The sequence below is a fragment of the Saimiri boliviensis genome, chromosome 1 (assembly GCF_048565385.1).
Source record: "Saimiri boliviensis isolate mSaiBol1 chromosome 1, mSaiBol1.pri, whole genome shotgun sequence".
In the NCBI taxonomy this organism is placed as follows: domain Eukaryota; kingdom Metazoa; phylum Chordata; class Mammalia; order Primates; family Cebidae; genus Saimiri; species Saimiri boliviensis.
Window position 1 is genome coordinate 72,804,385 of NC_133449.1, and position 26,769 is coordinate 72,831,153.

General features: G+C 48.0%; 1 protein-coding gene across 2 annotated transcripts; it reads right to left on the reverse strand.

The window, feature by feature from the left end:
- CEP68 (centrosomal protein 68) lies at nt 1-26,687 on the reverse strand. Of its 2 annotated transcripts, XM_010333531.3 has the most exons (7): nt 26,562-26,687; nt 14,683-15,057; nt 11,537-13,063; nt 9,808-9,930; nt 5,623-5,719; nt 1,455-1,628; nt 1-532 (listed from the first exon to the last, which is right to left on the reverse strand). In XM_010333531.3, exons 2-6 carry the CDS (start codon nt 15,013-15,015, stop codon nt 1,459-1,461), a joined length of 2,250 nt encoding a protein of 749 aa, XP_010331833.1. In that variant the 5' UTR covers nt 15,016-15,057; nt 26,562-26,687; the 3' UTR covers nt 1-532; nt 1,455-1,458. The 2 variants fall into 2 exon arrangements, with proteins under 2 accessions (XP_010331833.1, XP_010331836.1); XM_010333534.3 differs by lacking the exons at nt 14,683-15,057; nt 26,562-26,687 and adding an exon at nt 13,837-14,674.
- Nucleotides 26,688-26,769: the final 82 nt, after the last annotated feature.

Here is a 26,769-nt window from a genome sequence, read left to right on the forward strand (position 1 = left end):
CCCTTTTTCTTTTGCAGACAAAGGGTTAAAGTCTCTTCTTTCTACCTAAATCTTCAAAGACGGATTGACAAGCCCAAATTTCCTTTTATGAAAAGACCCAAGGTTTCTGGCCAGCCATTCGCTTTTTTCAGTCTCTTGGGTCCTCTTGCATGCCTGAGAATATCAAGTATTCAGAACCTTCCACCAGCCCTTGGTAAATGACCTTACCAGGTGGAATAGTTTGAGCTTTGTCTGCTGTTTTTTAATGAGATAGAGGGGAAGGCAAGACGTCTTATTTTATCAAAAATTGCAAAGCTCCACGCTCTTTTTGGAGAAGCACCAAAAGGAAAACCTTAGTTTGGAAGAATTCATTGTAAATAAAAATATAAATCAACAGCCCTCCATTCAGAGAGGAGAAAGGCATTTTAAAGCTAGTGTATTGAAGTTTTCCCCCTTGACTTCAGTGTTGAATGACTCTTGCAAGGACTTGCAGAGTTTTTTTTTCTCACCAGCCTGTGTTTGGCTGAAAGGTTGCATTTGCCTGAGAGGATGCCTGAAAGGGAAAAAGCAGCATCTGTAACAGGCATAATGTTGTTGAGAAAGAAACGACAACTTCATTTTAGAACCAAGATGACTACTCAGAGTTGCTCTGATAAAATACAGGGACTCCCTGCTCTTAACATACTTACAGTGCTCACCTAGAAAATCTACGAGTTAAGCACTACAAACCTTTTGTTGTAGGACAGGATGTTTCAGGGAAAGTACAGTCCAATCGTGGAATTACGAAAAACACTGGCAGTGGCAACTCTGCAGTGGACACCACCCACCCTTGCTGTCTTAGCCCTTTCTTTTCTGTCATTCTGTTTGACTTTCTTAAGGGAGCAAAAGAAAGCTGTACTACCTGTTAAGTCTCCAAGGGGTGTTAGCCCCTTCATCCCCCTACCCTTTCTGGAAGGAAGTGATATGGGAGCTAGGTGGAGATGCTTTGTGTGGGGCAGGGGTGGTGGTACAAAGTTAGCAGTAACTCTGGGTTTCTCTGGGCACTTGGTGCTGTCAGAGATGCTTGGAGATGAAGTACCAAATGAGCTGGGGAGAAGATCCTGCGGAACAGGGGCTGCCAGGTCATGGCCCCATATTAGAAAAGTGCACCTGTGCAGAAATAAAGTAGGTATATAGAAAAGCTGTGCTGCTCTTGTCTTGGGGCAGCAGGGGTGGTGGTGAAGTTTGCGCCATAGAAATGGCAGCACCGAGGCACCCTCATCCTCCACAGGCAGCAGGGATGAACAGTAATGGAAAGCACCACAGTGAGCCTTCATCACCATAGGAAGACCAGCAACTCCTTTTTTAGTACCACTGGCTGTCTTCCAGTATCTCATTTGTTTCAATAATGGTTCTTTAGCTCAACAAGCTCCTAAGTAGTTGCCAACTGTTATAGCAGGGTTGGTGGGCATTTTCTTCTTGAGTTCCTCACTTACCAGGTTAAACCCCTTCACATGGGCGCTCCATTGCTGCCATGGGCTTTTTGTCAGGGATGAGGGTGCAGCCGGCCAGCATGTCCAGAGAGGCCAAGATAGAGTCATACAGGCGATCTGCGTGGCTCTCCAGCTCACCAGACTGCTTTGCGATCCTCCCAAGGACATCCTCTAAAACTAACAATGAGGGTCAAAGAAATTAAACCAAAAACAAAACCCATGCAAGTGTTGTCCAGTAAGCATTTTTTTTTTTTTTTTTTTGAGACGGAGTTTCGCTCTTGTTACCCAGGCTGGAGTGCAATGGCGCAATCTCAGCTCACCGCAACCTCCGCCTCCTGGGTTCAAGCAATTCTCCTGCCTCAGCCTCCTAAGTAGCTGGGATTACAGGCACGCGCCACCATGCCCAGCTGATTTTTTGTATTTTTAGTAGAGACGGGGTTTCACCTTGTTGACCAGGTTGGTCTCGATCTCTCGACCTTGTGATCCACCCGCCTCGGCCTCCCAAAGTGCTGGGATTACAGGCTTGAGCCACCGCACCCGGCCGAGTAAGCATTTTTGAAAGAACATACAAGGGTATAGTATTTTGCACAAAGTAGGACCTGGCAGTAGTTTCTGAATGTCTACGCTTAACAGTGATTTTCCAGGGATTTAATGTTGCACTAGAGAATCTATTGTTAACTCCTGATTAAAGCTGAGAAAACTCACCAACTCTACTTTGGAATTACATAATTCACAGAGAGGCAAAGATAGGGTTCTCTGAATGGCTGGTATTATCTCACTTTAGAGGTAAGACAGGTCCTATCTTGGGCATAAGGCTTAAATAAAATGACATGCCAAGGTTCAGATGCTTACCCTGCTACTAGGTCCTATCCATTTCTGTTGGCTGGGAGGAATGTCGTTTCATGTGGGTGGTCTGGTAATAGTTTGGGGAGTGCTTGGGACCCCTTTTTTTTTTTTTTTTTTTTTTTGCAGAGCTTTAGTGAACAGACTAAAAAAGAAAATGACCTGGCCATGCACAGTAGCTCATGCCTGAAATTCCAATACTTCAGGAGGCTGAGGCAGGCAGATAACCTGAGTTCAGGAGTTCGAGGCCAACATGGAGAAACCTTGTCTCTACTAAAAATACAAAATTAGCTGGGCATGGTGGCGCATGCCTGTAATCCCAGCTATTTGGAAGGCTGAGGCAGGAGAATAACTTGAACCCGGGAGGCAGAGGTTGTGGTGAGCTGAGATCACAACATTGCACTCCAGCCTGGGCAACAAGAGCGAAACTCCATCTCAAAATACAAAAAATAATAAAGTGACATGAGAGTTGGCTAAGGGAAGATTCACTCCAGTGTCAGAAGTGTTCATGTGAGGAAGGGATGGGCTAAGGTCAGAGTGCATCACACAAAGCAGGCTTTTTTCTCTTTTCAAAAATTTATTTTTGTTAAGCACAAAGGCTGTCTTAGTTTCCTGTGCCTTTATCAGCTGTGCTAATACTCCCTAGTTTCCTGCCACAGCTGCAACATCTGTCAGCAGAGGAAGGGAAACGGGAAGCTGCCTATCTGCAGATAATGCTGACTGGATGGTCAGAAGGAACACAGGCCGGCTGTACTGAGATCTAGGGAAGCCACATCAGTGTGGTGTCATCAGGGCAAAGTGCTGTCCACAGAGTTGGCGAGGCGTGGCAGAGGAATACAGCCAGAGTGTGCGGCAAAACTTGGCTGTAAGGGTGACTGGGCTGGGTTCTATCCGTCCAGTTTCTTTTTTTTTGGAGACAGAGTCTTATTCTGTCACTGAGGCTACAGTGCGGTGGTGCGATCTCAGCTCCTGCAAACTCCACCTCCCGTGTTCAAGCAATTCTCCTGCGTCAGTCTTGAGTAGCTCGAATTACAGGTGTCTACCACCACGCCCAGCTAAGTTTTGTACTTTCTGTAGAGATGGGGTTTTGCCATGTTGGCCAGGCTGGTCTAAAACTACCAACCATCAGGTTATCCGCTTGCATCAGCCTCTGAAAGTGCTGGGATTACAGGTGTGAGCCACCGTGCCTGGCTGTTTTTGAAATTTTTTTTTAGATCAACTGTTAGAATGTTTGGTTGGGGCCAAGTAAAAGAAGTTGGGAAGGAACAGAATACACGTTTGTATGCTGGCTCTATGGACTCTGACAGCGTGCTCCTGGCGGAAGAAAGGTAAGTTTTGCACCCCCTGGAGAGCGACACTTAAGTCTCAAGGGAAAAATGGCCACATTTCTGATTATTTCAAGCAGACGAGGAAGGGTGGTGTGTCACTCTGAAAGAGCCTGGATACGTACCTAAAACCAAAGAAAACCCCAAAGCCAGTAAAATAACTTCAGATCCCTTTGAGAGAAGGGCAATGTAGGATGTTCTTACTACAGATTAAGCACAGAAAAGTAAAACCTGAAGCTTTTAAGAGGCCTACTTTTACATGTGGCCTCCGTGAAGAAAGGAGGTTCCTGGCATTTCAGCCCTTTCCCTTCCTGCTCAGGCCTCTGTACCTCCAGACACCAGGAAGCTGTGGAAAGCCAGTGCCCAGGGGCTCTGCCAGGCTGCCACTTCTCCTGTGGCCTGAGGCAAATCCACAACTCTGTCTCACAAGCTGTGAGTAAATGGAAACATTGATAATGCCAACTGCTTCAGTAAAATGCTGGTGTAAATGACAGGTAGCAACCCTGGCACATGGAATTTCTGCCCCAATAAAAAATCTAAAAATTTCTACCCCAATAAAAAAATCTAAAAATCTTAGTGAAAATGCCAGAAGAGCCAAAACAGAGGCGTTAAGAGGGTAGGGATTGCAAAGGGCTCACATAATTCACACTAGCGAATCACTTACCTGCTGAAAACTCCTCAGTGGCCCCCATCCACTGACACCTCTCAACCCTAGATTTTTCTTCCCAGGGCACACTTAGCAATGTGTGGAAACATTCTGGGTTGTCACAGCTGTGGGAGGAGCAGGGATTTACAGGCATCTAGTGGGGCCAGGTGTGCTGCTAAACATCCTGCGACACACAGGACAAAATCACGTGGCCAATATGGCAAAAACACCAAGGCTGAGAAATCCTGCTCTACACCCTGTCCTCGGTATGCACCTGCCCACCACACTGGTCAGGAAAGCGCTTCCTCACTGCCCCTCAAGCCCGTAGGACCTGCCCAGCTTTGCTTCTGTGATTGGATTCCAGTATAAATCCCATCTCACTTGAAAACATAAAATGAGGCATAATATAGGCAGGCTCTGTCAGCACTTGATTGACAGTCTCTCAGGAAATTTGGGGCTGCCATTAGTTCAAGGCTTTACCCTACCATTCTCTTAGCTCATCCTCCATAGTATATCCTCATCCCCCAGGCCCTCGTCCTGTAAAGACAATGAGAACTGTAAATCCTTGGGACAAGCCTGACTAACATGGAGAGACCCCATTTCATCTAATGAAAATACGAAATTAGGTGTGGTGGTGCATGCCTGTAATCCCAGCTACTCGTGAGGTTGAGGCAGGAGAATCGCTTGAACCCGGGAGGCAGAGGTTGTGAGCCAAGATCATGCCATTGCACTCCAGCCTGAGTAACAAGAGCGAAACTCCATCTCAAAAAAAAGGTGGAGGGGGGGCCTTGAGCTTGGTTTGCACACTACTGCCACACTGTCCCCTCTCCTCAGTTCTTTATTCAGTCTGTTCCCTGAGGACAGACTGACTGTCCTCGAATACTTTTGAGCAATACAATCCTTTTCTGAAACAAATCTTTCTCCAAAGCAAGTCACAGGGCAGATAACCAGAGAGGAATTCGACTTGGGGTAGGTAAGGTGGGGAAGCCGAGGGATACCCACTGAATACCCTAGCCTCAAACTAAGGGCTGGTGGAATAAAACCAGGATTCCTACCCAGACCACCTCCAGAAAAATGCAAAAGCAGAAGCAAAAGACAGTGTCATTCTTGCAGGCTCAATGCCTAACTGCTAATGAGCTTGGTTTTATGACCATGACTGCCTCTAAGCAGGTGTGTAGGGGTAGTGATGGGCAGCGATGCATGGAGCTGGCAGACTGTGGGGCATGGGGCATCTCAAGCAGTGGGTGTGGGCAGGGGCTCCTGCAGTACCAGCTCCTTACCAGGGACAGTGTGGTCCCTGGGCCTGCTGCTGACAGGGATTAAGCTCTGGCTAAATCCAAAACCTTACGCATCTCACCTGGGGTATTCTCCAACAGGCACTGAAGAAGAATCTCCCCCTTCTGTAAGACACTCTCCGTCAGAGACTGATGTTCATCTATATCCTTCTTAAATTGCTTAAGGCATATCAGAAAAAGAAAAGGAAGAAGCTTCGTTACTATTGTTTTGTGAAAGTTATTCAAAAAGAACAGCATGCAAAGTAGCCTGATTCCCTCTAATGTATTAAGATTCACCCCCACAGTTCTGCAGAATTCCCCAAGTAAACAGTGCAATAGTTTCACTTCCGCTTCTTTGAGCCCAAGTTAAATGGAGTCAACAGTTTTTCCTGTTTAGTTTGACATCAGAAACGTCTTCTCTGGCAGAGGCTGGCTCACAAACAGCTTGGAGTTAGGGTCTCCTTCCAGTATCATCACCTCATAGGGTTCTCTAACTCACAGGGATATGGGAGCCTCAAAATTTATTCCATTCTAGTGGACCTGGTAAGTCGGAACCACAAGAGATCTTCCATTAAACTGACTGTAGAGAGCCACTGCCTCCACCTCTGCTCCTCCCTCCTTGTCCTCGCTCTATGCAGGCCGTCAGGGTAACTACCTCAACATCTGGGAAGCTGTGAGTTTCCCAAGCAACTCATCTGTTTTCTCCTTGTGGCTACCAAGCTGGTGTTCCTGATGTTCCTTTAGCAGTTAAGAAGTGTAAAGTCAAATCTGTGACCACCTTTAGTGCAGGGCCCAGAACTTGGTGATTGATTTTTTTTTTTTTTTTTTTTTTTTTGAGACGGAGTTTCTCTCTTGTTACCCAGGCTGGAGTGCAATGGCTCGATCTCGGCTCACCGCAACCTCCGCCTCCTGGGTTCAGGCAATTCTCCTGCCTCAGCCTCCTGAGTACCTGGGATTACAGGCATGCACCACCATGCCCAGCTAATTTTTTGTATTTTTAGTAGAGACGGGGTTTCACCATGTTGACCAGGATGGTCTCGATCTTTTGACCTCGTGATCCACCCGCCTTGGCCTCCCAAAGTGCTGGGATTACAGGCTTGAGCCACCGCGCCCAGCTTGGTGATTGATTTTTATAATTTTTTTTTTTTAAAGAAAAAAAAAAAAAAGAAAGAAAAAAAATAATAAAAAGAATGAAGGAGAGGAAGAAAGGGGAAGAGGAAGAGGGAGAGAGAACGGGGGTGTTGCTTTATTGCCTGGGCTAGAATACAGTCTAAAAATGGGTATGCCTATAATTGTGCTTAATAATAGAGACATAAAAAAAAATGAGGGAAGAAAATAACCAACAAGCAGCCAACCAATATTTCATTTAAACCTGTAAGTAGGTATGATGTAGTACTGATAAGAGTGTATATTTTGTGTATTTCAAGTGGAGAGTTCTATAAATGTTTAATTGAGTTTACTTGTTCCGGATCTGAGTTCAGATTTTTATAATTTTTAAATTTTTTTAAATAGAAATAGAGAAGGGTCTCACTATTTTGCCCAGGCTGGTCTCAAATCCCTGAACTCAAGCGATGCACCTGCCTCAGCCTCCCAAAGTACTGGAAATAGAGGTATGAGCCACCATGTTCTGCCAGAATTTGGTGTTTTACCATTTTGAAGTGACAGTTTTACTCTTGGATTGACTATTTTCATGTCTTCGGTTTTCCTTTACCCTGATACCTATACTTATTATTTTATTCTCTGGTACTCTAGTGTGGTTTATGTGCTGCTGCAACCTCACTGTGTTAAGACAAAACACAACTACATGAGAAAATGATTCACAGTTAAGATATGTGAATATGTGGCCAGGCCTGGTGGCTCATACCTTCCAGCAGTTTGGGAGGCTGAGGTGGGCAGATCACAAGATCATCCTGGCCAGTATGGTGAAACCCCATCTCTACTAAAAATACAAAAATCGGCTGGGCATGGTGCAATGTGCCTGTAAGCCCAGCTACTTGGGAGGTTGAGGCAGGAGAATCGCTTGAACCTGGGAGGCGGAGGTTGCAGTGAGCCGAGATCGTGCCACACACTCCAGCCTGGTGACAGAGCGAGACTCTATCTCAAAAAAAAAAAAAAATGTGAACACAAACACACACACACTTACACTAGGTCTTAATCCAAGCAGAAGTTAAGGTAGCACATACATACGCATGAACCGTGCACAATTCCCTTTGCGACAGTTGTATGAGTGACACAAAAGGCCTATGCCTCACTGACCTGCAGGAGTGACTCCCAGCTCAAATCTCAGCTCTACTAACAAAGCAAGATGGTTGTTCCTGTCTAGCCTGGAAGCTGAGATACAGAAGGACGGCAAGAGGGATAAGATGGAGGGAATGGAGTTATTCTGTACCTGCTCTGACAGGGTAGGAAAAGTCAGTTTGCTATGTCTACCAGGGCAGCTTCCTCTCCCTGTAGTGGAACTGGTCCTGGGCCCGGCACAGCTGTGTACATGCACGTGGAGTCTGCATACAGGACCCTCGGAGTTAGCCTTTCTCTCCTTCCTCAAGCTCACTCTACCCGAGTGGGAATGCTGTTTCCTGCAGGGTGGAGAGGAACTCAGCGTGGAGTTCCTCAGAGTGAGGAACTCACAGCAACCTCCTCTCCACCCTGCAGGAAACAGCATTCTCATGAGGGTGGAGCAGCTGACCCAGCCTGCCCAGGTCAAACAAGGCTCCTCCCCTAAACTTTAGTTGGCCCAGAGATGGAAAACAAAGCCCTCCCTCCCTCTAGCTGGAGTAGGGTCCCAGCAAGGTCCTGAGTCAGCTCAGCCCTGGCCAAGGCATATGTAAATCACGTCTGCCGCTGCTGAAGATATGGTCAGGTTACAGGGTTGTGGAAATTCAAAGAACTGTTCTAGAAAACTCCTTCCAGACTAGCCTAAGGCTCAGATCATGGATATCCCTCTGCTGCTTCATGAAGAGTTTAGAAAGGTGCAGCCAACCAGATATGCTAGAAGAGAGGAGTTCAGACAAGGTTAACATTAGACTTTGGGATGACAACTATATAATTTATCCTCCAATTCAGGATACGTCTGAGACTGAAAGGGGACTTATTATGCCAGAACAATAGGCATAAACTGGGACACAGAGCCATCCTAAATCTAGGACCAAGTTAACAAAATCCACAGAAGTATTTTCAAAATAACAAAACCTTAATGAAAAAGAGACAAGAAAACTAAAACCATGCCCAAATAGACACACATACACATGCAAACTGACATCAGATTTTTTTTTTTTTTTTTGAGACGATCTCACTCTGCTGCCCAGGGGAGAACACCTTGGCTCACTACAGCCTCCGCCTGCCGGATTTCAGTGATTCTCCCGCTGGTGCATGACCCAACGCTCAGCTAATTTATGGTTTTTTTTTTTTTTTTTGGAGAGACAAGGTCTCACTATATTGCCCAGGCTGATCTGAACTCCCCGGCTCAAGTGATGCTTCCACCTCAGCATCCCAAAGTGCTGGGATTAACAGTGTCAGCCACAGTGCCTGGCCTAGATTTCTATTTAAATTCCATCAAAATGCCCCATTGTAGATTCTGGAGTCAGTACAATTTCAGCTCGGATCTTTAAATAGCGGTGCAGTCCAACAGAACTTTATGTGATGATGGAAGTGTTCTGTATCTGCACTGTTCAATGTGGTAGCCACTAGTCAAACGTGATGGCTGGGCATGCAGATGCGGTCGATGCAAATAAAACATCGGAGTCTTTAATTTTACTTCGGTAGCCGTATATACCTAGAGGCTTCCTAACAGTGCAAGTCTGTCCTTATAATCTCTGAGACATTTGGAAAATTATACTGCAAATCACCCTAAAGTATTTTTGTTTTTATTTTTAATTAAGAACAAATTTTTTTGGAGATGGGAGGGGGGGTCTTGCTATGTTGCTCAGGCTGTTCTCAAACTCCTGGGCTCAAGCAATCTTCCTGCCTCAGCTTCCAGAGTAGCTGGGATATAGGAGACTTGTGCCACTGCACCTGCCAGCCCAAAACTGAAGTGTTTTTGATTTGAGATAAATATATTGTATCTTCAAGCTCTATTTGGCCTGGGAAATAATTCATGCATTTTACAAAGTGTTCTGCTTGAAGAACACGAAGCTCTAATGAGATTTCAGGTTTAACAGTCAACTGAGCTGTAACATAGCAGACACTAGTTATTTGCGATTTTACTTTGTAATCGAGTAATTTAGACACCACTCTCATGAGGGAACACGTGAGCCAGGACTGCGTATTACCCGGTAAAGCTGCAGAGAAGACTTGAGACCTGTAAGATTGGACTTGGCTGTAGTCCTGTGGTCAGTAACGTCTGCGACATTATACAGCCAGCAGATCAGCTCTTCCAGCTGACAGCAAAATGTCTGCAGAGACAAATAAAAATACACGGTGTTACTGACTGAACAGCTACTTATGTTATCAAAAGGCTACAAATATGAAGAGGACTCAGAGGAATATGCACCTTTCCAGAGCTTTTGCTCACTAAGACATTACTCTCCTCTCTCCTCCTTCCCCACTTGTCCCCACTCCACAACTCTAGACCTCTGGAGCTCTGCCAGAGCAATGAAAACCACAGCCTGGTGTGACACCAAAAATGACAGGCTGAGAAAACCCAGCACTGCAGGTGGGAATGGTGCAGGCCAGAAGAGGCACGCCTGCCACGGAAACCAATTCTTGGATCAGCACCATTACTAACTATAATCAGCATCTTGGAGCCAGATACATCCATGTTTCTCTGGAAAAGTGAATGTAAAATATATGACTAAAATCATGACTAACCTGAAGCTATAGCAAGAACAACTTTACTTCACGGCATCTCAATCTTTTATCAGTAAAGAAGGGCCCATGAGAATGTGTCGTACCTACTTCACAAGACAAATAACCCACATCACCTCCCGGGAAGGTGAAAGCCTTTCTTGAGCACTAGGACACGTTCCTGGAGAGGCACATTTCTGAACCTTCAGCATGTGTCTGTGAGTGCATGAAGCCCTCAACATGAATTACTGAATGCACACAACATCCCAAGAAGGCAGGGCTCCACATTTTACAAACAAGCACACTGAAGACACTGAGCCAACATTCCAAAGACAGCAGTGCCATGTTTCAGATGCCTGATCCTGACACCCTATTCCACGCAGTGTTCATTATACTTCCAGTTAAGATATTTGGTCCACAAAAGAAGGTCCAATGGCCACAATGTCTAGGAAACAGTACATCTAATGCCCCTAACTTTGTACTTACACCACTTTGGCAAAGGAAGCTCTGAGCAGTCCTGCAGTCAAGAGAGCCACTTGCCTTCATTTAGCCCAGTGTTTCCTAAAGTCATCTGTGCACAGAACCCTTTTTGCTCGGAATACCTGAGTTAGGAAGCAGCTAAGGGTAGTGGTTAAGAGCTCAGCGTCTGGCCAGGTGTAGTGGCTCATGCCTGTAATCCCAACACTTTGGGAGGCTGAGGCGGGTGGATCATGAGGTCAGGAGTTTGAGACTAGCCTGGCCAACATAGTGAACCTTGTCTCGACTAAAAATACAAAAAATTAGCCAGGTGTGGTGGTGTGCACCTGTAGTCCCAGCTACTTGGGAGGCAAGAGAATTGCTTGAACCCAGGAGGTGGGGGTTGCAGTGAGCCGAGACGGCGCCACTGTACTCCAGCCTAGGTGACAAGCAAGACTGTCTCAAAAAAAAAAAAGAGCTCAGTCTCTGCACACAGTCTACCTGGGTCTGATTCCTGGCTCAAGCCCTTGCTAATTATAAGAGGGCATAGTACCTAACCTCTCTCTGCTCGTTTCTCCAAACAGTAAAATGAGAACAGTGCTTACCTGGTAAGAGTCGTGAGGACTAAGATGAGGTGCAGCACAATGCCTGGCACGTAAAAAGTGCATGGTCAACACTAACAAGTTTTATGATGTTAGTGGACTGGGGGAAGAGACAATACACCTGTACACAAAGCCTCCTAACGTTTAGCATCGTTACCTTTACACATTGCACCAGTGATTCTTTTCCCTGTTCTCCTTTCCTGGGAAGCTGTCCTTCAGCTTCTGAGTCTGAGAATGGCCACCGGTCCAACCTAGCTGGCAAGGAGGGGCGTGTTTTCAGCAGTCCTGAGGAGACCCCGAGGGCCTGGCTGCTCCCCAGACTGCCTTCCCTTGCAGAGTCCCGGGCACAGATGAAGGAGTGCAGGAAACAGGAGTTCTGGCCCTCAGGATCCCCAGACCCTCGGAGGGCAGCTCCAGGGGGAAGCTGGCTTTGGCTGGAGCTTGAAGGGAGAGAAGCTGGTCCATCACTGTCCGACACTTCCAGGGGACTCTGCCCCTTGGTATCCCCAGTGGGCAGGGTAACCAAGGTAGAAATGGAGTCTAGATATGAAACCAGGCTAGAAACCTGTGTCAGCCTAGCGGGCAGGGCAAGATACTCATCGTCACTTTCCACTTCCTCTTCTGATTTCCACCTAGACTCTGTGCAGGTAGGGCGCCGGGCACTCTGGCTGGTCCTCTTCTCCCTCTCTGGTCTGGGCGAGGGCCACCCTCTGTCCCATGTCCTTAGGTGGGGAGAGCCTGTATCAAGGTGCTTGCCCACAGGCAACCAGTCCTTTGTGCCCCTCAGGGCTGGCTCTCTGCTCTCCCAAGAAGCATCCCTACCGCCTGGGGCTCTGGGGGTTGATGCAAATTGGCTCAAAGATGACAAGCCCATGCCACCTTGTTTCTGGGGTACACCAGAGGGCCACCGCTTAAGGCTTGGCTCTCTGGGCCCAGAAAATGGCAGGGCAGTGGCCTCTGCTGGTGGGCAGTTGGGGGAGACATTAGTAGGTGATTTAAGGGTGCTTGCTGGAGAGACAGAGAAGCTATCCAGGTCTACCCCCGAGTCCTGCAGGACAGGGTCAGCCAGCACACGGCTATCAAGGTGCTTTGGGAGCTGAGGCCCGGGCCTCAGTGGGTAAGTATAGTCAAGCAGATCTTCATACTCTTTATTTGGGTTCCAGAGAGGAGAGTGGCGGTCGGGTGATGGAGGCAGGGAATCTGGCAGCACACAGGCCCAGTACTCGGCCTGGAAGGAGAGGCGTCTCCTGCCTAGCCCAGGAGCATCGCCCCCAGAGAACACAGGCTGTGTTGACCACTGGGGCCGACGTCCTAGCCCCACCATAGAGGAGGGTTCCTGGGGGACGACCAGTTCCAGGGAGGAGGAGACGTTGGCCAGAGAACAACCACGAGGCTCTGCCTTCTCTTGCTGACCCTGGAGACTGCTTCCTGTGGAGGAGGCAGAGACGCTGCAGCTGGAAGGCTGAGGTGTAGCGGAACCTGGGCTCAGCACGGACTTCCACTGCGACAGGCGAGAGAGGCCTGAGCCGTGAGGCTGCTGGCTGAGGTCCAGTGCCTGGGGTGAATCCCCTGGGGACGGATCATCTTCGGTATCAGCATCATGTCCTGAGCAAACAGCTGTCATTCGGGGAAGGCTCAGAGTCTGAGGGAGCTCCTTGGAGGCAGAAAGCTTGGTGTTCTCCACCTGCAATGATCAAAGGGACAAAAAGCACTTGGGTGAAAAGAACCAAACCCAATTTCTTTCTGAGACAGCAACCCAGGAGTTTCCTTGTGGGTCTAGACAGTATTTAGGAAAGACCTTAAAATGAAAAGTCTGCTGCCTGAGGCAAGAACCAGACAGTGTGCACTGCCAGCAGCAGCACCGAGACCCTGCCTGTCTGGGAAGCAAGGTGACCCCATCTCCAGTCCTCTCCAAGGTTTTCCTCCGCAGATACCCAGGGTGTGAGCCCGCAGAACTCGGATGGCTCTGTCACGCTGAAGCTGGAATACAGTCCCTTGCCTCTGAGAAGCGTCTCCTGACAGACGAAACCCTCAATTGCTCTGTTGCTAACAGGACACGTCCAAACCTAGGAGGGCCCCCAGGCCCCATCCTGCTCAGTTCACACGCATCTGGCAGAATGACTCGTTCACTTCAGCTTCTTCACTGAAGTTTTCACCTGCTTGATGAAGAACTCACCCCCAAGGGAAGCAGGACAGCACAGGGGTTACGGACAGCCCTGAGGCCCACCTCTAACTCTGCCACCTTCCAGATGTAAGACTTCGAGCCTCACTTTCCTCCCCTCACAGCACCAGCTCCTCAGATGGTAAGGACTAAATACACTCATGTATGAAAAATGCATGGTAAGAGCTTAACAAATAACAGGAATTCTAATAATAAGCACCAGACTCATCCTCGTGAAAGGCCATTTCTATGTCTGTTTATTCTTCTCTTCCTGTCTCACCGAATCTTTGACTCACAGGTGCCAGAGCCTCCCACGGCCTCTTGCTCCCGGGCAGGTGGGGCCCAGCCTCTGTTCTCCCCAAGTCCCGCTCAGAGCCTCCTCACAGGATGCAGCTCCACAAGGGGACCCTGCAGCAGCCGAAGCCACAATGACATGGAGAAGATCAAAGCCATTCCCAGGAAAGACCTTGGCAAGCAGAACATAAAAAAATGTAAGAGCTGGGCGGAACAGATCACTCAGGTCATCTCCCAATGGTACTGAGGGCCTCAAGGAGCTGGTGATTTGCCTGCAGTCACAGAACCTGGTAGGATTCCCTTCCCCATGTGACTCCCACTAGGAGAAGCTGCTTGGTAGTCAGAGAAGCCCAAGGAATTCTCCTTAACCAGGGACCCTGCTGCCTACCACAGGGCTCCAAGATTCGGACACGCCCCTTGGGTCTGAAGAGGATTTAGGTTCAGGGTCCCCAGGAGCCCAAAGCACTGGACCCTCCTTTCCCAAGTATCCTCAGGGTACCCCTAAAGCCTTCAGATCACCAAGTCAGAAACCGCACAGGGTTCCCCGTGCCAGAATTCTGCTGGCCTAGCCATCTGAACAGCAGCCTCTTGGCCGTACAATCCCTGGTCCTCAAAAAGTCACCAGTCACTCTTGAGGAATATAAGATGCCGTGGACAGTGCCCCCAGCTGGTCCTGAGGCCCAGCTCTCCAGGTGAATGCGCGAAACAGAAATCATCATACTCAGGCCCCTCCGATTCCTCATCCTGCACAGCGGCCAGGAAAGGATGCAAGATGGCGAGGAAATGCTGGAACTGACTCCCAAAGTACAGCAAGATGGGTACATGTACCGTCTTGCCTTAGTACATACCTGGCTTTCCCCAGAGAGCAGAAGGTCTCCAGACCTCCTGGTGGCAGGAGGCAGGTTACCAAGTGCGGGCTCAGGCCTCTCAGCTACGAGCTCTCTGCTGGCGTCACAGGCCTGAGGCTGGTGGGCTCTTGAGGGGCCGCCAGGGTCAGTCCCGACCCAGCAAGCAGAGGCAGGTATCCCCTCCGCCCCCCATACAGGAGAGATGAGCCGTCCCTCAGCTTCCAGGCATGGCAGCTGCTCCCTGCTCATGGGCCCTGGGGTGTCCACCTCCTGCTCCCCACAGCCTGTGCCTTCAGATGCTTCCACTTCTGCCTTTTCTTCACCCAGGGCCATTGAGACTCCCTCGGTCAGGATTCTGCTGAAGACTTCAGCTTCCTACAAAACAGGGGAGGCGAGACAAAAACATAAATCTTCTATGTCTCTGTACAGGAAACCCTGCTCTTTAACAATTAAGGCAAACATATTTTTGGCCAAAGAAAAAAGGAAACAAATGGTGGCTACTTCCTCAGAGGAGCCCTAAGCTCCAGCTTTTCCTGGCCCCAGACCTTTCCAAAGGGGACGTGGAAGTACACCATTTTCCCTCTGCTTTCATGGTGGGTGGTGCTATCCCCACCAGCAGGCTCCCAGGAGGGTTAACATAGGTCCAGAGTCCAATCAAGGCTTCAGACCTGCCTAAGTCACCTTTTCACCCTTTCAGCCCAACTGCACCAGGTAAGAGGCCTGGTGGGGCCCTCCCTGCACACAGGCCCACGGTGGTTCTGTTGTTGCCACGGTCCCTTCAGCAAGCAGCTCAGGCCTGCTCTATCAGAGAACAGCAAGTCAGGGCATGCCCAGGCCTTGGCTGAGCACTGGAAGAATGCCCCCAAAGATGCTTGGCTCTGCCTGGCAGAGGAGGCAGGACTCTTTTTTTTTTTTTTTTTTCTTTTTTTCTGAGACAGGTCTCACTCTGCCATCCAGGCTGGAACACAGCGGCGTGATCTCAGCTCACTGCAGCCTCGACTTCCCTGGGCTCAGGTGATCCTCCCACCTCAGCCTCCTGAGTAGCTGGGACTACAGGCATATGCCACCACACCTGGCTAATTTTTGTATTTTTTTGTAGAGACGTGGTGGTTTCACCATGCTGCCCAGGCTAGGACCCTCTCCAAGCACAGAAACCAAACCCAGCTGTGAAACAGGTATGGGCCTCTTGTTACAAGGATGGCCAGTGACCAGAGAGAAAGATCAGCAACTCTCCTCCTGGGTTACGCTGACCTGGTGACGGAGGGAAGCTGTGGAAAGCTCAGTGAGTAACAGGGGTAGAGCAGGTGTAACACAGCATGTGTGCTAACAGCAAGAGCCAGGCGGCAGGCAGGCAGGCAGGCGAGGGAGCACAGGCTGAGCACTCGGGGAGGGATGATTTGGGAGCTGAATCTGCAAACAGACCGTTCCAATACAAAGAGGTTCAGGAATAAGGGAGGGCATGTCAGCGAGAGTTGGTGCTGGGAGCCTTGGTGGGACGGGGCTGGGGGCCAAAAAGCCAACAGGAGGAAGACCAGTGCTGGGAGGATGTGGAAGGGGAGGTAAGGGAACCATGAACGCCCAGGATGTCAGCAGCCACCTGGAGTGCACCGGGCCAAACTCAAAGCTTAAACATGGGCAGAAATGGCCTTGTTTCCTCAGAAACAGGAGGCAAAGAGATGGTAAGAGGAGATGCTGGTGGAGAGCCTGCAAAGTGGGAAGAGGCCGTGGCTATGGTCTCAGCCTACTCAGCTGGGTAGGTGGGAAATACCACCAGGATGGGCTGCCTCATACTGGAATCCAAAAGGGCCCATCCCTACCCTGCCTGACAAGAGGCATGCCAGGCTTCAGCCTCATTCAGAGGTGACCCTGAAGGAGAGCCTGCCCTTTGCATGGACTCTTACCTAATTCCCACAACCGCCAGGTGGGGCAGGAAATAATCAGAAAAACAATTATTTTTGACAGGTAATATACAGCTCAAATGTAAAATGCACAACAGATATAAGTCTCTCGCCACCCTTGTCCCTCATTCCTTTGCTAAAATGAGCCAGTGCAGGCAGAGCATCTATGACAGTGCCTGGCATGGTATGGACACTAAGTGTTGGCTACTGTCATTAGTGTCATGGGGAGGCGTCGACAGAATCAGTGTAACAGGTCACCTTACAAGGAAGGGACAAAGGAGACAAACGGGAGAAAAACCAGCCCATTTTTCCATATAAATCAAACAAAATACTTACTACTAGATACTTCCACAAAAACAAGAAACCAGCCTTACTAGTTTTGTATATGAGGCTTGTCTCCTGATGCAAATATCTATTTTCATCCTTCCTTCACTTTTTATACGTAAAAGTAGCAAACTATATGGGACATACTGTTCAGAACCTTGCTTTTGTCTATATGAAGTATCTAGGGGATCATTTCTTAGTAATACAGCCTGTCCTTGAGTAACATCACTTGGTCCCATGTCTTGTCTTGTCTTTTTTTTTTTTCCGAGATGGAGTCTTGCTCTGTTACCCAGGCTGGAGTACAGTGGTGTGATCTCAAGTCACACAACTCCCGCTTCCCAGGTTCAAGCAATTCTCCTGCCTCAGCCTCCCAAGCAGATGGGATTACAGGCATGCACCACCACGCCCAGCTAATTTTTTTTTTTTTTTTTTTGAGACAGAGTCTTGCTCTGTCTCCCTGGCTGGAGTGCAGTGGCATGATTTTTGCTCACTGCAACCTCCGCCTCCTGGGTTCAAGCAATTCTCCTGCCTCAGCCTTCTGAGCAGCTGGGACTAGAGGTGCCCATCACCATGCCTGGCTAATTTTTATAGTTTTAGTAGAGACAGAGTTTCACCATGTTGGCCAGTCTGGTCTGGAACTCCTGATCTCAAGTGATCCACCCTCGTTGGCCTCCCAAAGTGCTGGGATTACAGGCATGAGCCACCACCCCTGGCTCATCTCACTTGCTTTTATTCATGTTTCATATATGTAGGTATTGCTCACATTTATTTCGATATTTGATATTAGAAATGCTTTAGTCTTTATTTAGAAGTTTGGTGATGCTTTCATAACCAGAAATATGCCATAGGAGCTTAACTTGCTTATATCAATTAGACTGTGGTAAAATTGGTTTTGTCATATATCCTTTCGAGTGGCGTAGTCACATTTTCCAACAACTTACTGATGACATCAAGTGAGGACTTACTGTACAGAGACAGCTTCCTCTTTCTTTTTCATTACTGCCCAGCACGGTATTCTGGTATAAGGATGTGCTAGTTTATTTCACCAGTCCCTTATTAGTGGACATTTGGGTTATTTCTGGTCTTTTTTGCTAGTACAAACAATGTTAAGATGAGTCAATGGGCACACACATATGTGCTGGCACATCCTCAGCATAAATTGCAGAAGCAGAGCTGCTGAGGCGAATGGCACATGCTGCCAAGTGGCTCTCTGCTGAGTGGCATCACTCTACACTCCCACCAGCACATGTGAGGGCCAGTTTCCCACGGGAGCCAGGGTCTTTAATCCTCATGCCACAGATGGGGAAACAAAGGCTCTGAGCGAGACGAGTCTAGGACTGCCCAACTCCAGAACCCAAGCTGTTTATAAACCAACCGGGGAACTTTATAACACAGTTAAGCCACAGAGTGGAAGAGGGAGAAGACTCGGGGAGGGACAAAGACAAGAGTGGCAGTCTTGCCGAGAACTTATGAAGCCACATCCTCACCTTGTGGTTCATTAAGAAACTGCACATGAAGACGTTTACAGGTAAGTTGTGTTTTCATAACTAGGGGAACACGCTGAGCCCGTGAGCTGGAAAAACCAGGGTGAAGGCTGGGTATAGCCCATAATTCCCAACTACTACTTCTTGCTCCATTTCTAAAAACTCTCTCAATAGCTAGAGATCTCCCACATCCTTCACTAAAGGGTGTCATCTTGAGACAACGTGCTGGAATAAGATGATGGTGGGGCAAGGGAAGGGTGCAAACAAATTATCCCTTTGTTTTGATGATATATTTCTTATTTGTCTTGTCTGGACCTCATTATTCAAAAAAGAAGGTATATATTTATCCTGGAGAAATGGGAATGGTGAGCTATTACAAACAATTCAATTGACATCCCTAACTAACTTACAAGGATACACACAAACCCAAACTAGGTTAGTAGTGTGGCCAAAGTACCTTAAGCAACCAAGTAAGATGGTCTGAAATTCAATGGTTTTCATGGAAATGGTACTTCTGTAAAGACAGAATGCAGGTAGTTACTTTCTCAGGCTAGATAATAGCCCCTTCATAATCTTATTAATCTGCCTGACAAATCACACTTTTTCCTCTGTACGATACAAGTTTATTATGAGAACCAAGACACACACGTGAAAAAAAATAAAAACCAACCTATAATGCATTTAAAACTATCTACAAAATGTTAACAAAATGCAAAGAAAGGGAGAAATCCATTGAGATGGAGATGATTGGGGAAAACCTCTTGAAGTAATGACAGAAGACAAACCACTATTAAAACAACAATCATGCTGAAGAAAACACTGGCCCAGGCTATGATAAATGTCCAAGTTTTGGATTCCTAGGACTCAACCCTGTCTGCATCTCCCAGGTGGCCATCTGTAACACTGCATGAAGATCTGGTCTGCATTTTCATACACCCAAGATTTTACATATCATTCCTTCTAACCCTCTGGGATAAGGTTGGAGTAGGGGGATTCAGTTTGGACCTTCTAGTAAGAGACAGCGTATCCTTCTCAGACTGGTGAACAGCACTTGCTGTGTTGGACCCACATTGTCTCCCAGGTCATCAGCTTTAAACAATCCGCTAATGTGGGGCCTCCCTGTTCTTATATCACACATTTTACAGTGTTTCTGGAGACTAGTAGTTCCACGATGGGGCAGAGGCTCCAGTCTTCTCCCAAATGAAGGCGGTACCAGAAGGCTGGACTGAATAACAGGAGGCATCAGAGAACAGACAATGATCTCAACCCTCCCCTCTGAGAAAAGTCTGTACACACCAAAACTGCCCTGTCCATTGTCCAAACCAAGAGACAAGCCACATAAGCTTCAGGATATTCTAGGGACCATCTGGACTTTGCTATTAAAATCCTCTGTTAGTTTCCAGAACCTGCAGAGGCTGTATGATCCACCAGATATAATTAGGAGTGATGTAGGCTTGGCTTACTCTTGCCCTACAGTAAAAATACGCCCACGAATCACACATGCGGTAACACAGACTCTAGGCCTGGACATCTGAACCTTCTTGATATATGCTGCATCACCCTAGGATACTCCTATCACAGCTGCTGGGCTTCCTCCCCCTTGTTTCTGTCCAGGATGGAGAGAGGAGGACTGGGAACTGCGGGGAGGAGCGAGGCTCTGCTCTTGCTCTGAACTAAACCACTCAACAGATGAATGATCAACTAGAGAGCAATCCTACTTTGAACAAAAAAGGACCTCCCGCAGGACTTTTTTTTTTTAAGACTCGCTCTGTTGCCCAGGCTGGAGTGCAGCGGGACAATCTCAGCTCACTGCAACCTCTGCCTCCTGGGTTCAAGGGATTCCCGTGCTTCAGCCTCCTGAGTAGCTGGGATTACAGGTATGTACCACCATGCCCAGCTAATTTTTTGTATTTTTAGTAGAGATAGGATTTCGACATGTTGGCCAGGCTGGTTTTGCACTCATGAGCTCAGGCAATCTGCCCACCTAGGCCTACCAAATTGTTGGGATTACAAGCCACTCCCAGGATGTTCGGGCACCAGGAGCCCCTTTTCTCCCCAGGGCTGCTTCTGGAAGTTTTGCTTACAGTCAACAGAAGAGAAGGAGTCTCCCAGGGCCCTAGGAGGAGCCACCATGCCTGGCCTTTTTTCTTTTTTTTTTTTTGAGTTGTTGTCTCACTCTGTTGCCCAGGCTGGAGTGCAGTGGCGAGATCTCAGTTCAATGCAACCTCTGCCTCCTGGGTTCAAGCAATTCCCCTGCCTTAGTCTCCCAAGCAGCAGGGACTACAGGCACATGCCACCACACCCTGCTAATTTTTATATTTTTAGTAGATGGGGTTTCACCATGTTGACCAGGCTGGTCTCGAACTTCTAGCCTCAAGTGATCTGCTCGCCTCGGCCTCCCAAAGTGCTGCCAGGAATCTTTAAATTGTGAGCTCCCTTTGAAACAATCTCATTTATACCAACTTTGCCCTGGGAGCTCTGTTCTGGCAAGGGCCTGTCTCTGTACCTGAGCATATAGTCACCTGTGCCAGCCACAGAGGCTAGGTGTTGCTAGACTGAGCAAGCCCTACCAGTTCAGGGCCAAAACCTCGAAACTTGTTTTCACAGGAGGCCACAGGTATAAATGATAATTGCCATCAACACACAGTGGCAGAACCTGGCCAGAGAACCAAAGAGGCTTTCCATGCTGCTCTTTTTCCAAGAACACGAAACTGTCCACAAGGAAATGGAAGGCAAGACCTAGCAGAGGTTGCTGGAAGACCTCTGGGGAAACTAGATTTACGGAAGAAAGGAGCTTAAAGGCAGAGGTCGAGCAGGCACAGGAGGCGGCATGAAAGGGGGTAAAGACATGTAGTGGAAGCCAACAAAGGGGCAAGTCACAGGGGTGACTGAGGCCTGCCTCAGGGTGGGGTGGGTGCCAGGAAAACTGTGGCTGGAGGTCTGAGACTGGGAAGCCAGCAGCAGAGGGCAACTGCTGCTCCACCTGCTCCCGCCCTGCCTGGAAGGTTCCCTGAGCCCCACAGTTACCCACACCAGCCCTGTCTTTCACTGTGGGGTGGGTCACTCTGGGCACTTTGTCTCTCTTCTCTGCAGGTAAAATCAAAGTAAAGGAAACTGAAGAAAAGATTGAAAGCTACGGAGGGTGGACTGTGTCTGCTGTGGCTTGGCCATGGGCAGAGCCATTCCCAGGATCCTTGGGAACCAGGAGCCCCTTCTTTTCTCCCCAGGGCTGCTTCTGGAAGTTTTGCTTAGAGTCAACGCAACAGGAGTCTCCAGGGCCCTAGGAGGAGCCAGTGGGTCCCTCCAGTGTGGTAGGGAGGGCTGTGGGCCAGGCTGCTTGACTGTTACCTCACCTTCTCACTCACTTATCTATTGGCTGACTGACCAGGACCAACAGACAGCCTCCCAGTGAGGCCAATCGTCTCATTTACAGGGCAAGGTCTTTATATAGCCTTTAAAAAATTTTTTTTTTTTATTTGAGATGGAGTTTTGCTTGCTCTGGCACCCAGGCTGGAGTGCAGTGGCGCTATCTCACTACAACCTCCACCTTCCGGGTTCAAGCGATTCTCCTGCCTCAGCCTCCTGCATAGCTAGGATTACAGGAGCCCACAACCATGCCCGGCTAATTTTTGTATTTTTCGTAGGGATGGGTTTCACCATGTTGGCTAGACTGGTCCCAAACTTCTGACCTCACGTGATTCGACTGTCTTGGCTTCCCAAATTGCTGGGATTACAGGTGTGTGCCACCGCACCCAGCCTAGATAGCCTTTAAAGAGGTGTAACTGCCACATCTACAAGGAGCTTGACTGAGTTCCCAGGTCACTTGTCCCCTCAACCCCAAGCTCTCTGGCCTCTTCAGCAGTCAGCAGGGTGTCCATGTGTAACAAAGCTAACATACAAGGATGCTGAGGGCTAAATATGTCAATCAACTGCACACTTTTTCCCACCAAAGAGCAAAGCAGAAAAACACCTTCCTTATAACAAAAATCACTGTTCGAAGAGGCTGCACCTGGACACGGGTGCATTTCCACAGACCATTGCTTTTACTATACTAACAGTTTTTATTTTTATTCATTTATTTATTTTTTAAGAGACAAGGCCTCACATTTTCCCAGGATGGTCTCAAACTCCTGAACTCAAGCAATCCTCCCTCCTTAGCCTCCCAAAATGCTGGGATTATAGACATGAGCCACGGTGCCTGGCCCTGACACTTTTCTGTGAGGTTATCAGTCTACACATATGAAGGCTGAGAAGAATCTTACTGATGCTCTCAAGAGACACTATTAACAATGCCACTCACTGTACCATAGCATTCTCTTTGGAGAACCCATAGGAGAATTCTCTGGCTTCAGTAACAGAAACAGCTGTCTCCACTCAGCAGCAATTTTCACTTTATTAATATTGGCAAAACTGATTTAAAAAAAAATCCCTTTTTGCTTTGACTGCTCCAAAACTCAGGGCCAAATACACAATCTCACCTGAGTAAAATGTATAGGCCAAGAGATGTACTTGCCTTTTGTGCTAATCTCTCCCTTGACTTTCTCCTATTTTTTTTTCACCCCATGTGCCTCAATTGCTTTTATTAAAAATTTTGTTACATCAAAGTATCTCGGAAAGATTCCTCAAACAGTTTTTTTTTTTTTTGAACAAGATAGAGAAATTGTTAAAATAAAACAAAAAAATAGAAAAAAGCTCCTAAAGCCAATATTTTATTCCAATACCATAATAAAAAAGATTTGCCCAATACTTCTAAAAAGCAAACATAGCTACTTGGGTTAGTACCTCACTACCAAAGTGTGATCCAGGACCAGCAGCATGGGCATCACCTCAAAGCTTGTTGGGCATGCAGATTCTCAGGTCCTACCCCAGAACCTTGGAATGAGAACTTGCATTCTAGCAATATCTCCAGATGACCTGGTAAGCACTATAATGTTTCAGAAGCACTGGGTTGGTAAGTAAGGCTGTTTCAGCACCCTGAGAAGGAACAACTAAAATAGTTTGACAACCATTCCTTGGGTGCCTATGTGCCAGCCACACACAAGAAGAAAACTTATGGTCCTCGTCTTCATGGCCTTTGCAACAGGACACTAGAAAAGGCTCACACCTTGTGGCAGGTTTTTAATGGCTAATTATAGAATACCACAGGAGTCCCCAGAAATAATAGTATTCCCTAGAAAAGAATTTGAGATTCACTGTGGCTATCCTAAAAACAGAATCACAGACCTGAATTTCTCCTTTGCCAGTTACAAGTGAGGAGGGGAAAGGTATTTGTTTTGGAAACTGGTATGCCAAGGGAGCTTACAGCTACAAGGAAATGTGTAAGTTAACCTGTTTCCTGTAACCAGAAAGTGGGACAGGAAAACCTGGAAGTGATGCAGTATCCCCCAGGGGTTGTATCCGACACCTGTAGACCTGGCAAATAGGTCTAAAGCCAACAGGAACAGCTGCTTTTCACAACGTTTATGAGCAACTTTAAAGATAAGACAGTTCTTCATGAGAATAGATTTAAGTTATAAGGATAGTCCACCTCCATAAGCTCTGTTTCTCTCTGGCGGGATCAACCATGTAAAGGTTTTTTGTCAGCTACACAAGGTCCCAATCTATTTAGCTCCTCCTTTTACATGATTATTTCAAGTAACAGTCTCCATTAAGAGTGTTATCAAGTACCACTGTAACTCTTGGCCAAATTGTTATTTGGCACCAAATCAATCTTTAGGTGATGGTGAGACTCCAGACACATAAACAGACAATCTTCTATGGAAGACTTTCACTGTAGAAAAAGAATCAAGAAAGGCTAAAGGGCATGCCTAAAAATCAGCCATCAGACTGGGCGCAGTGCCTCATGCCTGTAATCCCAGCACTTTGGGAGGCCGAGGTGGGCGCATCACCTGAGGTCAGGAGTTCAAGACTAGGCTGACCAACATGGAAAAATCCTGTCTCTACTAAAAATACAAAAATTAGCCAGGCATGGTGGTGGGCGCTTGTAATCCCAGCTACTCGGGAGGCTGAGGCAAGAGAATAGCTTGAATCCGGGAGGCAGTGCAGTGATTGCAGTGAGCTGAAATTGTGCCACTGCACTCCAGCCTGGCCAACAAGAGCACCCTTTCAAAAAAAAAAAAAAAAAAAAAAAAAAAGAAAAGAAAAAGAGAAAAAATCAGCCATCACTTAACGGGCAAGGCACCATGGCTCATACCTGTAATCCCAGCATTTTGGGAAGCCAAGGCAGGAGGATCGCTTGAGCCTAGGAGTTCGAGACCAGTCTGAGCAAGATAGAGACCTTATCTCTACAACAAAATAGAAAATTAGCTGGGCATGGCGACGTGCACCTGTGGTCCCAGCTACTTGGGGGGCTGAGGTGAGAGGGACTCTTGACCCCAAGAGGTCGAGGCCACAGTGAGTTGAGATCATGCCACTGCAGTCCAGCCTGGGTGACAGAGTGAGACCCTGTCTCAAAAAAAGGGATCAGATAAGGACCAAAAAGCAGAGAGATCCCAAAGGGTCAAGTATTATACAGATTTTCATATTGGTAAGTGTATTCAAGCCTCTGTTTATTTTTCTCCTAACAACTGCTAACAGCAAACAGCTACTGATCATTTTCTTTGTGCCAGGAGCTATGGTAGGCACTTTACATCAATATCTTATTTAATCCTCATAACACACGGTGTAGGTACTATTATTACTCCCATTTTAAGGATGAAGAAACCAAGGCACAGAGAAGTTAAATAACTTAATCATATGCCTGTAATCCCAGCACTCGGAGGCCAAGACAGGAGGCTTGCTTAAGCCCAGGAGTTCAAGACCAGTCTGGACAACATGGCAAGACCCCATCTCTATTAAAAATTAAAAATAAACTTAATCAGAGTTAGTAACATGGCAGAGCAAAAGTCTGTTTGACTTAGCTAGCCTGAGCTTAGCTGCCTTCTTAGCCTGTAAGAATAGCTCAAGAAGTTAAAGAAATAAATGTTTCTGCTGTGTCACCTTTGGGCTACCATGCTGATTTTGTTTTCTTCTGACTTCCTTCCATCACTGAGTGCCTTTTATGTTCCATGCATCGTGCTAGGCTAGGGGATGGAGAAACCACAATACTGTGTGATGTGTAAAAATAGAGGCAGTAGAAGGTAGCCCCAAACAGGCAGGAGTTATCAGTCACAGGGTAGGGAAGTGCTTTATTTAAAGCTTTGCAAAAGAAGTGAGGTGAAACTGAATTCCTTGTTTTTTTTTTTTTTTGCTGTTTTATTTTCTAAGTGGACCAGAAGTGACCCAGAGAGTGGGAAAGGGGAAAGAGAACAAAGTAAAAAGTGGTGACTTCTAGTTCTTTCAGCTAAACCGAAGGCAAACTGACCCAGCGCCCTTTGCCATGCACTTTAACACAACACTTTTCATACCTAGATCTGAGCACTGTTAGGGTATATACAAACGCTACCTCCCTTCGTGGTCCTGATGAATTCCCAGTGAGGTCCAATCTGCCCTGGCAGGTTTCCGCTCATTTTTGTAACAAACAATACACCAAACCCAACCTACTAATTATCAAGGGCCTGGCACAGGTTTTGGACAATCGTCCCGGGCTGCTGAGAACTGTTCTAGTGATGACAGTTAGAAAGGGTAGCCCTCCGAGGCAAAAAAAAAATGAGACATCTTCATTTTTTCCCTCCTCATCTGGAGGCTGCTGCATCCACGGCGATAAGAAGGCATCACTGATCTCCACCTTTCCAGGGGGAAGGACCCGAGCTGCGTTATTGGGGAGCTGGGTAAACAGCCCACGCCCGGCAAAGGCCTGAAGAAAAGTGACCTCCCCCGAGGCCCAGGCTGACGAGGAGCGCAGCTGTTCGGCCACCAGATGCGCAAACTCGCGCGCTCCCTCGCCGCTCTCAGGCATTCTCAAGCCCAGCCGCCCGCCTAGGTCCCGTCCCCTCGGCCGCGACCGCGCACGCCGTTCTGCCCGCAAGATGGAGGCGAAGGCATGAGGCGCCTCCGCCCCCAGGAAGTCTTTGTGCCTTTCCCGGCCGGGACGCGAGGCAAGGCGGCCCGCACCGCCGAGGGCCCCGCAGGGACCGGAGACACCGGAGGGAGGAGGCGGAGGGGGCCGTGCCGCGCGCGCGAGTCTAGCCCGGGCCACCGCCCCCAGTACTGCGGGCACCCTGACACCCACACCAGCGCGCGAGATCAGGCCTACCTACAGCACCGCGAACGCTTCGCACGTCCGGAGCGGCCTCAGTAACCCCATGCGGCGGCCCCGAGCTGGGGGTACTAGACAGCAACCGCGGCCCTCCAACTGCAGCCTCGAACGCGCGGGGCGGTACCGAGCGCCAACCACGCCCTTTGGACGCGCTGACCACGCCCTTCTTCCCGCCCCTTCTCCCTCCGCCGGAGAGCTTTCGGCA

Bases quoted from the DNA above. Each gene is read 5' to 3' on its own strand.
- CEP68 (XM_010333531.3), bottom strand. From the start codon at position 15,015: ATGGCCCTGGGTGAAGAAAAGGCAGAAGTGGAAGCATCTGAAGGCACA. The intron at 13,064-14,682 runs GTATGTACTAAG...TGATCATTGCAG, and splicing joins TGCTCTCTGGGGAAAGCCAG to GTGGAGAACACCAAGCTTTC. The intron at 5,720-9,807 runs GTAATACGCAGT...ATATGCCTTAAG, and splicing joins CTTCTCTGCAGCTTTACCGG to CAATTTAAGAAGGATATAGA.